Raw genomic sequence first — 12,933 nt, forward strand, 5'->3', positions numbered from 1 at the left:
CGCCGCCCGCCGCCTCCGCCCCGCCCCGGCCTGCTGCCCGCGCCCCTCCAGGCCCCTCCCTGCTGGCTGAAGGTCCGGATCCCCTCTCCCGTCTCCAACATGATGTCCCCAGATCTAACACTCAGAGGCAAGTTCGACCTCGGAGGGAACACCAGCTTGCCGGGCGCCCTAGGTTCCACTCCCAGTTCGCTAGCTGTGTGACCTTGGGCCAGTGAATTTCGAGGATCCTTCAGTTTATAAAGTGAGGCAGCATCTCAGAGCTGCCACAAGACTGTAAACTGCAACAGATTGAGGTACTATTTTTAAAAGGCTTGTGGATCTGGCCTGAAATTGATGGAGACAGGAAGGGACTGTGAGCGCAGAGTGGCGACATAGGCCAGTCCTGCCAGGCCACCGGGAGGGGCTGGGGGCAAGCTGCTGCCCGGTCCTTCCAATCTCGGCTTTTTCCTTTTCTTTTCAAATTGTTTTGATTGGCACCGGGCAGAGGAGCAGCTAGGCAGGCAGGAGAGGGGACCTGTCACGGTGACTGGAATGTGGACAGAAGACAGGCAAGCCACGGCAGGAGAGCCAAGGAGAGGGAGGGTGGCGCTTGTCAGGCCTGACTGCCAAACCCCCCTCAAACCTCCAACAGGCCCCACCAGGGAGCTGGTTCTGCAGCGCCACCTGGTGACCACCGGCAAGCTGCAGCCAGAAGGTGACCTGAGGCCCCAAAAGAAGTGCACCAACCATGACCCTTGGTTTCAGCTGTTTTATTTCCAACATATTCCCGGCCCAGTGGCCCTGCAAAGTCCAGCAGGAGAGAGGCGAAAAGGGTAGGGCCAGCCTGCGCCTCCGCCCCTCCCTAACTTAAGGTCACCTCCTCGGGCTAACCCACACCGGCAAGGACGACGGTCTCGGGAGGCAGTGCTGAGAGGATCGTTGAAAAGAGCAGCAGCAAAGTCCCCCAGCCGGGGCAGGCACACCATAACTAGGGCAGGGTCCAGCCCGGACTGACCCAGGACCCCTCCTCTGCACAGAACTCTTCTTCCCTTCCCTGACAGGGCTGGGATCCAGGCTCAGTGCCCGAGCAACCGCAGCATCTCCTGAGAATCCACCAGCTTCTCCCGAGGCTTTCCAGAGTCCCGGCCCCGAGACGCTTCCTCAGCATCCAGCTTCTCCCAGTCTGAGAAAGAGATTGGCTGGATTCCTGAAGCAGAGGGGAGATAAGTCAATGCCACCACCTTCTCTTTCCTTCCCCTTCCGGTACCGTCCCCCTACTCGCAAAGAGTGGCACCACCCATCCCACCTCCCAGAACCTTGGCCTCAGGGCCCAGACCTCGGCTGCTGAGCAGGGCCTGGATGGCTGTGTAGCCAGGCCTGGGGCCAGCGGGGAGCAGCCCGGCCTTCAGGTCCTGCAGCAGCGCCTGGCTGGTGAGGAAGCTGTCGGTCATGGTGGTAGCAATGACACCTGTGGGTCCCGTCTTCACCCAGCCACTGCAGTAGAGGCCTGGGGGGGGGGCAACAGGGAGAGGAGGGGTGACTGCACATTGCCTGGCCAGCCTGTGTCCCAATCTGTGCACATGTACACGCAGACATACACCCCCGATCTCACAGCGGATCCCATCGGCTGGGCCCCTTATGTCCACTGGCTGCTGGCCTGGATTCTCCCCAACCTGTTCTTACCACAGTGTCCCTGCTTATATTGTGACCTTGTCCACCTCAAGCTCAGTGGCTGCTGCTATTAATTCATTCATTCATTCCAATGAATGACAATTTTAATGAATGAATAACAGGTACATGGGTACTTAATCAAACTGGAAGCTTCCTATGACAGGGGTTGCTTTATCTCCAACCCCAGTACTGAGCACAAGGGCTAGCACAGAGCTGATCTCGGTGAATGATTACTGAAGGACTTAATGATCAGACAAATGTCCTACATGTTCCAGCTGGCCTGGGGACGCCCCCCTAGGGCCAGAAGGAGGGTGGGCAGGGTCCTGGAACTGGGCCTGCCTAGAATACCTGCCCAGTATATGTTACTAGAGGGAAGAACAAATGAATGACCCCAGGGACACCGGCCTTCCAGCCTCCCACCGTAACTAGGTGTCCAGCTTTGCCACATGCTCTCACCTGGCGCATCCACAACCCGGCCCTCTGTATTGGGGATGACCCCGAGTTTGGGGTCAAAGGGCACACTGGGGTCGATGGGACGGCTCTTATACCCAACACTGCTCAGCACCAGCCCACAAGGGAGGTCCTCCGTCTCTCCTGTGGGCACTGCCCGGGTAGCCTCACCAACACCCTGTTGGGGAGAATGTGGGCAACACCAGGCCGGGGTGAGAGGCCTGAGAATGGGGGTGTCTTTGGGTAACAGGAGACTCACCTCCAGTCTGGTAACTGCCAGGCGGATGCCTGCCACCCGCTGCCCATCTGGAGAGGGCAGCACCTGCTGGGGGCTTCGGAAAAAGCGGAGGCCCCAGGCACGGGAGGCCGAAGCCTGCCGGGCAGCTTCCTCCGCCCCCAGCTTCTCCACGGCCGTGCGAAGCAGCAGTTCTGTCAGCCGCTTCCTCGGACGGGGGACCTCTGTCAGCAGTGCAGAACATCTCAGGCTGTTGCTGCCCTGCAAACCCTCCCCAAAGACTCCTGGGACCTAGGCCAACCCCTCCCCGTGAGCTGGGGGCCAGGTCGGGCCCCTCACCCTTGATTTTGTCCTGGAGGCCCAAGAAATCTGCAGGATCCAAAATGGGCCGGGTTCCTGGTAACTGGATCATCTCCCGAAGCTCCTTGTGGTGGGGTGGAGAGTAGGGGGGAGGTCAGGCTCAGAACACTGTCTACCTGAGCCCACCAGAGTCCAGCCCAGGAAAGATACTGGCATGGAAGGCACAGGGCCGCAGGGCCTGCTCCCCCTTCCATTCCAGGCAGCAGCTGCTCCCATCCCAGAGCCTCCGCCCCCTCCACAGGAGCACCCTCTCCTTGGGTACCTCCCGCGCCACTGCCACCCCAGTACCTTAATGGTGAAGGCCACTTGCAGGGGCCCACGCCTGCCCACTATCCACACCGTCTTCACCTGACTCTGCCTTAGCACCCCTAAGGCAGCTTCCGTGATGTCTGTTTTCTGGCACAAAAAGAAGTCCTTGAAATCATGGAACACTGACCTAGGGACTCTCCATTTAGTGGTGTCCCTACCCTTAGCCCTAAACTAGAAGGCTGGCAACCCAGAACTGCACTACTGCCCTCCCGTGGTCAGATGGGGCATTGCTGCCAATGCAGCAAAGAGCTCCAACTAGTAGCAAACTAGGCCCTGACTCTCACCCGGCAAGTACTTACAGAGCATCTACCATGTGCCTGGCACTGGGCAGAGGGGCGAAGGGGAAAAGGTAGTTTATGTGAGCAGAAAACATATGGTGGTGGCCCTCACAAAGCTTCTTATCCATTCTTATCAATGGATCTCATCAATGAATAACATTGCAGGGGTGATAACAAGCTATGCATGAAATAGAAGTAGACTGGTCTGTTAGGTGAAGGTATGACAGAGGAAACAGACCTATTCAGCCCAGCAAGGCTGCCTGGCAACCAACTGCCAGCCAACTAACTGGCAGGAGTCAAATGAGAATGTTCCAAGCAGGGGGAATGGTGTGTGCAAAGATCCTGTGGCACAATGAAGTTAAGTGCCAAAGGAAAGGGAGCCTTGGTGTGGGCTGAGGCTCACAGGGCTGCCTTCCAGAAGGCTTCTGCCTGGCCTGGCACCCTCGGGAAACTGAGCTACGGGAGGTAGTGGGAACCCACCTCCAGCTCCTGACCTATCACTTACCTCCAGGTGCTCAGGGGGGGTCAGCAGGATCCGGGCCACATCCAGAGCCACGTTCCCCTGCCCCAGAATCACAGCAGTGTCACAGCTCAGGTCCGGTGCCAGCTGATGGAGAAAGGTCTTAATAGATCCCCAGCTTGCTCCTGTCAGCCTCATCTTGTCTGCAAATGTCCCGTGCCCAGCCCCAGCCACCCGCTCACTGGTGAAGTCACCCTCCCTGAGCCATCCATCCTTCCTGACCCAGCCGCCACTGAGGTCCTCCATGATGGATCTCCAGCCTCAGTCGGCTCTGTATCCATCTCTTCTCTCTCTCCTGGCCACCTCTTCTGTCCTCTCTGGCATCCAGCGCCACCCTAGGCCCTGGCAGAGGAGTAGGGAGGAAGAGGAAGCAGCAGTGCTCCCTAAACTCACCTCTTGGTTCTCGGGAAGCCCGTTGTACCAGCCCACAAAGGCCCGGGCTGAGCACACGCCAGGGAGCTCCTCACCGGGGATCCCCAGGGCGCGGTGGTCCTCCGCCCCATAGCTCTGAGGAAAGCCCAAGCCCAGAGTCTTAGCGCCTGCATGGGGGACAGTGCCCAGACCCTCCTGGCTCCCTTCCTTCCAGCAACTTCCATCATCTGCGCTCACCAGCACCACGGCATGGTAGGCCTCCCGCAGCTCCGGTACCGTCACATCCCTGCCCACCACCACGTTGCCCCGGAAGGCACAGCGCTCAGAGCGGGCTGTCTGGGTAAACGTGTTGATGACATTCTGCAGGGCAGGTCCAGAGTATGAGGGGTTAGAGGGTGGGACCATGCCAGTGCCACCCTCCCCCCTTATCCCACAGTGTCCCCGGAGTTTCTACCCAGCCAGGGAGCCCCCTGCCCTCATTTTGACCAATGACAACAAACGCCACCCTCCATGCCCAGGGAGACCCACCTTCACCTCAGGATGGTCGGGCGCCACCCCGAAGCGCACCAGCCCGAAAGGCACGAACTGCTTCTCATAGATGTCCACTTGGGCCTGGGTGTGGTGCTGGGGGAGAAGGCACAGCTGCTGGGGTCCTCTCTTCCCCAGACAGAGTAGTGGGCTGAGGATACAGAAGCCTCAACCATCTGTGAGGACAAAGACCGCCTCTCGACTCCCCAGCTGCCCAGAAAGCTGGAAAAGGGGCAGCCCCGGCAGCAGCAGAAGCTGAGGTCAGACCTCAAGAGGGACTACCAGCTGTGAGAACGTGAGAAATCTGGCCAGGGAAAGAGGATCACAGTAACCCTCTCCAGGACCTGGGTGCTGGGCATGTTTCATCTACTCAAGTTAGGCATGACCCACAGCCCCGCCCTCCAACCCTTCCTTGTTTTCTAGAAAGGCCCAGCTGATGACCTGTAAGCCACCCTTTGAAAGGCCAGCGTGCCTTAGCGCTTGTCTCCAAGATTGTCACACTGCAACAGGGACCAGCAAGATGGAGTCGGGTACAGAGGGAGGTGGTGATGGGCCTCTTCCTAGTCTTAGAAAAACCACCTCACTTTCTTGCTCTAAAACCTTTCCTTGCTGCAGGACAAAGCTCTAATGCACAACAGGTGGTCAGCTCCTAACACAACCTGACCCTGTTGCTGCTATCTCTCATTCTCTCCTGCTTTGTGCCCTTCGCTCCGGGACACAGGGCTCCCTCCCAGGTGAGCTTCATACACTTCCTTTAGCCACACACTGACCTCCTGTTCTGGAAACCTCCTCCCTCCCTCACCTCCCCGCTTAGACTCCAGTTGTTCCTGCTCAGACTTCTTTTCCTGTATCACCTGGGTCTGTCTCTCTCCCTTCTCCCATCTACATCTGTCCCCACGCTCCAAACCTGAGACCCCAGGACACTGTCACCCAGACATCCTGAATCCATCCAGATGAAACCAAGGCCTTACCCCCAAACCTCTCCGCTTCTGCTCCTGTGCTCCCTTCCACCCATTCCACTCAGAGCCCGAGCCAGAACCTGGTGCTTCTTTTTTTTTTTTTAGTTTTTCTCTGGTACCGGGAACCGAACTCGACCTTGCGCTTCCCAGGCAGGCGCTTTGCCGCTGAGCTAAATCCCCAGCCCCCAGAACCTGGTGCTTCTTGCTTCCCCGCCTCCATCCTACCCTGTCAGACTCACATCTTCACCCTCCCGCTCCTCAATGAGCTCCAGGACACCAGCCTGGCTGTGTCTACCATGCAGACAGAACACCCCAAATTTTGCAAATGTGGTCCTTGGTAGAGGGTAGCTCAGTAGTAGAGCACTTGCCTAGTATGTGCAAGGCCCTGGGTTCCATCCCCAGCACTGAAAGTAAGTTGGGGAGTGTCTTGGGTCTTGTCTAAAGCTCTTTAAGGAAGCCATTTACTTACAGTAGTGGACACCAGAATCTCTTAGGGTACTAATTTAAAGTTGCCCATTCCAAGACCCCAGTCTTAGATTAAATCTGGACTGGGCCCAGAAATGTTTGTTTATTTATTTTGTTGTATTTGTTTGTTTTTTGAGATATGGTCTAAGTTACCCAGGTTGGCCTTGAACTTTTTTTTTTTTGTCTTTTTGAGACAGGATCTCACTATGCAGTTCAGGTTGGCCTTGAGCTCACTTTGTAGCCCAGGCTGGTCTCGAACTCCCAAAGATCCTCTTGCCTCAGCCTCCTGAGCGCTGGAGTCTGGGATTACAGGTGAGTGCTGGGATTACAGATGAGTGCTGGGATTACAGGCATGTGCCACCACGCCCGGACTGGCCTTGAACTTTTGATCCTCCTGCCTCAGCCTCCCTGAGTAACTCAGCTTACAAGCGTGGGCTGCTACACCTTGACAGAAATGTTTAATAGGTCACTCAAGGGACTCTGATGGGAGAGGAGGCTGTTGGACAGCAGCCTGAGAAAGTCACCCAAGTCCACAGCCTGACCAGTGACTTCCAAGGCCTCTGGATCTGGGTCCTACCTCTTCCTCAGTCTAGTTTTCTCTCTCTGCCCCTCCTGCACACATCTGCCTTCTGGAGCTTGCTCTTTCCTTGGAGGGCCATTCTCTCCCTTCTCTGGCCTTTGTCCATTGGTTCTCTGTGTCTGGGACATTCCTGCCATTCCAACCCATGACCTGACATATCCACTATCCTTCAGCTGCAATTTCTTTCCCTCCCTTTCCCCCCAGTGTGAGCCTGAAACTACCCTGTAAACCGATAATCTTCCCCCAACGCTGGAATGTGAGGCCCTTAAGCACAAGAGCCACCCCTGTCCTCCTCACCCCCGTGCTCCTAGTGTATTCTGTGCCTGGAACATGTCGGTGTCCAGTGAGGACTCATGCATGATGATGACCAGGCGGCCTAGGTCAGATTGCAGTGCTTTCCCTGCTCTGTAGTGAGACCTCAGTCAGATCTCCCTCCATCTTCGTGTCCTCGTCTGTGAGCGTCGTGACACGGTGCCACAGGTTAACATGATGGGACTCAGTGCCTGACTCAAGCTAAACGGTACCGCCCCAAACGTGCCCATAGCTTGGAGCTCCCAGTGGGCAAAGACCAACTGATAACCGGCCTCTGTGTCCACGCCCAGCCCGCAGGGAAAGCACATGCCTGTGTCTACAGGCCAGCAGCTTGCCCGCAGAGGAGCACAGAACCCTGCCTGGAAGGCCTGCTCTCCCCCTCCCAGGGCCTCCTTCCCAGAGCCCAGCCTGTCCTCCCATGTCTGCGGCCTCGCATTCAGGCTGACTTCCAGCACGAGAGAGGCCCTTGGCAAACCTGTGGCCTTCAGGGCAGTTCAGATGCACTTTCTCCAGAAAATAGCTTCAGATTCACCTCCACCAGACTCAGTTCACTCTGCTTGCATCATTATAATTAGCTCGATCATCTGTGTTGCTTGAGAGGCATTCATATGTTACTTTTCAACAGGGACCAACCCATCCCTGTCTCCATGAGGCCATCCTAGTTTCAGCACGAAAAGCCCATGACCCAGTTAAACCAGGACAGCGGGCTACACCATCTTTCAAGTACTTCCACACATGTATTATTATATATTCATTCATTCTTAGGTCCCACCACAGACATTCCAAGCTCCTCCATAGCTAGGCCACTGTCTCATCTCTGTCAACCTAGGTCTCCTCGTTCCCCTCCTTCTCAAGGTCTGAGTGTATCTGGCAACCTTGGAGCCCTGCCTATCCGCCTGTCAAGGTCCAAACAGAAAGTTTTGGGACCTTGGCCTTTAATGGAGGAAGAGAGGAGGCTGGGGGACCTGGCGGGGAGGTAAAGTTACAGAAAGCTAGGAGAGCGCTAGCCTCAGGATATAGGATGTCAGAGACAGAGGAGAAAGAACGGATGATTAGGGAGAGCAAAGTCATCCTGCAGGTCTGCATAAGCTGCCTGGACTGCTTGGCCAAGAAAATATAGCTGCCGTTCTGCCACTGGGCACCAACTCTGGGGGCAAACACAGTGGGAGTCCAGGTGTAGGTGAGGAGGCAGGTGGGAAGTCTGCAATCAGATGGGGGGGTACCTCTTCCCCCTCAGGCAACCTAAGAAAGCGGGGTTTGCCCTTAGGACTGGAGCAACAGGTGAACAAGGGAAGGAGGCTGGAGGAAGTGGCTTACCTTTAGCAAGTGTTGGGCTGTGTAGAAGCCGGCTGGACCACTGCCCACCACACAGATCTGGGGGGTCGTCTGAGTGGAGAACTGCTGGTGGAAGCCTGGGGCTGGGCAGAGGAAGGGAGCAAGCTCAAATCAACACCCTCTCCCCAATCCCAAACCAATTTCAGCTTCCAACAGGAGATGGAGCTCACCAAGTGTCACCCCACCTGCACCTCCCTTCTCTCGTTCCTCAAAGCTTTGGGTGTGCAGGGTCCCTTACCTCATCTGAACCCCTGAAGGCTTCGTCTCCATCCAGAGCTCCACACATCATCCAGGAAACCACTACCCTCATAGCCCTTCATGGCATATCTTTACTTTCCTTAGGGGGTTCCCTATCCCATCGCTGTTATTCCTCATCTTCCCACAGGTTGCCTACCATCCCAATCCCGCCCCCGTGGATCTCCCCACAACGACCCTATCTTGCCTTTTCTAACCCCTCTCTGCAGAATCCTACATTGCTCATATAGATCCTTTTGGCCCCAGAGGTCCCTATTGTCCACAGAATGTTGTCCCATTCACTCGGTCTCACACATGGCCTTCATGGTCTCTTTCCACCTTTGCGGATCTGTCTCAGCCTAGAGGCCTCACACCTCACCGCACAGGTCCCCACCTGTCCCCTACACCACCCCAACTCGTCCTCGTGAATACTGTACACCATTCCAGCCTTCCGCTCTCCAGCCTAGCCCCAGCTCCGCTCGGACTCTCTCGACTTAGCTAGCGCTCGCAGGCCTCCCCGCGCTCCCATCCAGTCCGAAGTGTCCTCTCCTACCCAGGGTTCTCCTAGCGGAAGGCGGCCGGGTTCCAGTCCACACGGACAAGCGTACCCAGCGCGAGCAGCGCGCAGCCATGGCTGGGAACAGCAGCCAACAGGCGATCCACTGACCGCCCGGCTCGGCCCCGCCTCTGGCTCTACCCCGCCCCCACCTGGCATCCGGACCCGCCCACCAGCGTAGGACCCGCCTCCAAGTTCCGCCCCTCGCTCTGGAAAGCCTTGTTGCGGCTCCACCCTAGCCTCAAAGGAATCCCGCCCGCAAGAGAGAGGCCCGCCTTTGGAACCACCCCGTACGGCCGAAGCCCCGCCTCCCAGAACTTCCGGTCCTGAGAGTATTTATTTCTCCAGTCTTCCCCTTCGCTCCAAATACCGGAACACTAGAGTTGGAGAAGAGCGAATCTCCATCGCTGTTTCATTCTCTTGCGAAGAAGAGAGCCAATTAGAAAAGAGTTTGTTTTACTTGGCCTCTCAGGAGCTCCCGTCGCTTACTAATGACAACATATGCCTTTACCTTTTGATAGCCTAGCCCACTGCTTGCGTAGTTTCATTCCAGCCAATCAGAAGTCAATCTCCAAGGGAGCCTCCCCGCCCGTTGGGTAATAGCCCCAGAGTCCGGAAGTCTGGAGAAAGGGTTTCTGTCCCGACACTTACCTCTCTTCCTCCAAGGTCGGTTACTGCATCGATGTGGCCGCAGCGAGATGCTGTGTCGGGCCAAAGAGACTGCTATACCCTTGGCGCTGGGGATTTAGCTCAGTGGCACAGCGCTTGCCTGGCAAGCTCAAGGTCGTGAGTTCGATTCCCGGTACCGGAACCCCCCCCCTCCCAAAAAAAGAATATTATACCCTGGAAATCTTGTCTGGCCTCACCTTCTTCCCCATTATAGGTAAGAAAAGGGAGGGTAGTGGATAGCCCAGGTACTAAGAACAGAGTTCGGCCGCTGACCCTTGTCCAGGAGTAGACACTCGCCTCCGGCACAGAATTTAGGGGTGGCCAGAAATTCAGTAATCAAGAAAAATAATATATATTTTAGTGCACCCATCTTAAAAATAACAACCCCCAAAATTTATGAACAAAAATTTAAAAGTAGTACAGGATTCATACCTCTGATATGTTTAATGCCTCTTCCGTCTCCCCAAGGTGTCTTGTCAAATATTCTTTGGAGAAACCTCTAGCCCATCCCCCTCAAGTTCTAAGGATTTAGGGGTGTGAGTCCCCCCAGCACCCATCCTTATTTTATTATTATTATGTCAAAGGACAAAATCACAACAACTTAGCTTATCTTAAATTAGCTTTTTGAGGGGGCCTCACACGTACTAATTACTTAAGTCTTACCACTGAGCTACACCCTCAATCCCTGGCTTTATTTTTGATTCTAGACTTGGACAGCACAATTCTGTAAAATAGGATAAGTGTTCTGATGGTTGGTCTAAGTGAAGGAGCTTGGTTTTATACACAAACAAGGGCTTGAAGAAAGGGAAAACAACAAAAAGCAGATTGAGATGTCTTGTGAGATAGGGAGAGGGGAAAGAGAATGACAGGAAAATAACTGATTAGGTAACATCAGGTTATCTCAGCTTACTTCTGCTGTGTCAGGATTAAAGCAGAAAGAATGTTATTACTGTGCCACTTGAAACTAGCCTGACTGGGAAATTGGCTGATTTCTCAGAATGCCCATAATCAGCTCAGTTTCAGTGCGGTGAACTTTAAGGTGAGTGACTCCATTTTAATTTTTGTTCTGGGGGCTGGGGATTTAGCTCAGCGGCACAGCGCCTGCCTGGCAAGCACAAGGTCGTGAGTTCAATTCCTGGTACCGGAAAAACAAAACAAAACAAAATAATTTTTGTTCTGGCCTATTGAGGCCTAGTGCAGGAGTTAGTGCAAAACAATGGCCTCCTATAATGTTTAACATTTTTTATACTCCTTGTTATTTAAAAAAATTTATTATTTTAAAATTTTTATTGGAACATGTTTGCAATACATAATAATTACATTCATCATCGGGAGTTGGTACATGTGCATAGAACATCTTAATTACTTCTTGTCATTTTTGGTGATTTTTTAAAAGTGAGGTATAACATATAAAAGGTTCACAAATCATAATATACAGCTGATGAGATGTAATAATATAATCACCACCCAGACTCAGAAATACAACATCCCCAGTATCCCAGGAGACCCCTGTGCTCTACTAATCGCTCTTTTCTTATGAGAAGTACACACTGTTGTGCTGTCTAATATACCCTTATGTTTCATGCCTGTCCTACAGAACCAGGAGTAGGCTAAGGATGGCCTGCAAGACAGAGGCTGCTCATGGGCTTGTTTCACAAAACCCACAAGAGGCAGTATGTTTGGTGGTTGAGAGTATGGATTCTGAGTTCAAATCTCTCTTCTGCCACTTATTAGCTATATGACACTAAGAAGTTTGATCTCCCCATGTGTAACATGAAGAAAACAGAAGTAATTGGTTTTAAAATTAGATGAAGGAAGCCGGGTGTGGTGGCACATGCCTGTAATCCCAGAACTCAGGAGGCTGAGGCAGGAGGATCACTGAGTTCGAAGCCAGCCCGGGCTGCATAGTGAGTTCAAGGCCAGCCTGAACTACATAGTGATACCCGGTCTCAAAAAAATAAAATAAAATAAAATCAGATGAAGTAGGTAAAAATACCTGCCATTTGTGGTAAATATTAGCCATCATCATTATTAATATTGTCACCCTCCATATAACTTTAAATTAGGCTGTATGTCTCTGCAGAGCCTTAATAACACTTTATTCACTGCTATTACCTTACCTCCTCTCTCAAGCTCCAGGTACTTTGAGTAACAGAAAATGGAGCTTCAAAGAGACCAAGTTGATTTGTTTCTGGGATACCATGCTACAGAGGCCCCCAGCTGCTGCACACGCACCATTCAGGTCCAGCTCAATAACAATGAGTCACTGGTTGTATATTAGCATGGTTTTAATCTTTAGCCTGGAATACGCACAGGGGCCTTTTCTTGACATTGCTGCTAATGCATTTCAAAAGAGCAGCCATAACACGCAGCAAAGCGGCAGGCTGGGGGAGCTGACAAGCTGCCATAGCTCTGTTCCAAGACGGCTGACTGGATCCAAAACTCTGCTGTATCAGTGAGCCTCCCAGAGAGCACACTCCAAAGGGGCGACTGAGGAAAGTTTCACGAAGGAACTTCGTGCAGAGGTGTGAGCAGGGCTGTGGGAACAAAGAAGCATCCAGGGCCCAGCAGCAGCTGGAAGGCCAGGCCCTGAAGGAGCCCAAGCAGGGAGCTCTTTGGGAACTCGTAGCTGGAAGAGAGGGGGCCTGAAGGAGCTGTGGTCTGTGCTTGCGGAGGACAGAGCAGAGACAGAGTTGGGGGGGGCCTGGAGGGACAGGCCGGGCTAGGTGCCAGCAGAGCTGCTCAGGGCCACGCTGGGCACAGAAGGGCCCTCCCCAGTAGCCTGGCCTCAGAGAATGGCTTCACTGGCTTCTGCCTGCTTCTTGTCATCTACCTCCTTCACCCATTTCAAGGGCCCTCATCTGCAGGCATTTAGTTTCCCTTCATCAGGGCCATCACGTCCTTCACCCCATCCAAAGTTTTAACTGAAAAACAAGGCAATTACAAGCCCAGAAAAATGACCTGTATGTTCCCAATCAGTGATGATTTTGACCCGCCCCCGTGGGCATCTGCCTATGTCTGGGGACAATTTTTGATTGTCATAACTTGGGCTCCCAGCATCTATCTAGTAGCTAGAAGCCAGGAGCATGGCTAAACACCCTATGATACACAGGACGGCAAC

The 12,933-nt window shown here is 53.9% G+C and overlaps 2 protein-coding genes across 3 annotated transcripts in view; both read right to left on the bottom strand.

Moving 5' to 3' along the window:
• Grin2c (glutamate receptor, ionotropic, N-methyl D-aspartate 2C) overlaps positions 1-729 on the bottom strand; it is a 17,324-nt gene extending 16,595 nt beyond the window's left edge. The window contains exon 1 of the mRNA XM_013508612.1: positions 604-729. Coding sequence (XP_013364066.1) covers positions 604-729 — 126 coding nt within the window. The remainder of the gene's footprint in view (positions 1-603) is intronic.
• Positions 730-733: 4 nt separating this feature from the next.
• On the bottom strand, positions 734-9,291 carry Fdxr (ferredoxin reductase). Of its 2 annotated transcripts, none has more exons than XM_005412259.2 (12): positions 9,141-9,291; positions 8,336-8,436; positions 4,709-4,798; positions 4,412-4,534; positions 4,196-4,309; positions 3,788-3,889; positions 2,984-3,091; positions 2,675-2,759; positions 2,360-2,559; positions 2,107-2,278; positions 1,316-1,486; positions 734-1,186 (listed from the first exon to the last, which is right to left on the bottom strand). In XM_005412259.2, exons 1-12 carry the CDS (start codon positions 9,217-9,219, stop codon positions 1,056-1,058), a joined length of 1,476 nt encoding a protein of 491 aa, XP_005412316.1. In that variant the 5' UTR covers positions 9,220-9,291; the 3' UTR covers positions 734-1,055. The 2 variants fall into 2 exon arrangements, with proteins under 2 accessions (XP_005412316.1, XP_005412314.1); XM_005412257.2 differs by having other exon boundaries at positions 4,703-4,798; positions 9,141-9,290.
• Between the last annotated feature and the right edge of the window lie 3,642 nt (positions 9,292-12,933).

Source organism: Chinchilla lanigera, unplaced genomic scaffold (genome assembly GCF_000276665.1).
Source record: "Chinchilla lanigera isolate Chin_1 unplaced genomic scaffold, ChiLan1.0 scaffold00152, whole genome shotgun sequence".
Taxonomy (NCBI): Eukaryota; Metazoa; Chordata; class Mammalia; order Rodentia; family Chinchillidae; genus Chinchilla; species Chinchilla lanigera.

Excerpts from the sequence above, each read along its gene's own strand:
- Fdxr (XM_005412257.2), bottom strand. The coding sequence starts at position 9,219 with ATGGCTGCGCGCTGCTCGCGCTGGGTACGCTTGTCCGTGTGGACTGGA. Across the intron at positions 8,437-9,140 it reads TTCCGCTAGGAGAACCCTGG|CCCCAGGCTTCCACCAGCAG; the intron begins GTAGGAGAGGAC and ends TCCTCTGCCCAG. Across the intron at positions 3,092-3,787 it reads CCCCCCCTGAGCACCTGGAG|AAAACAGACATCACGGAAGC; the intron begins GTAAGTGATAGG and ends TTTTTGTGCCAG.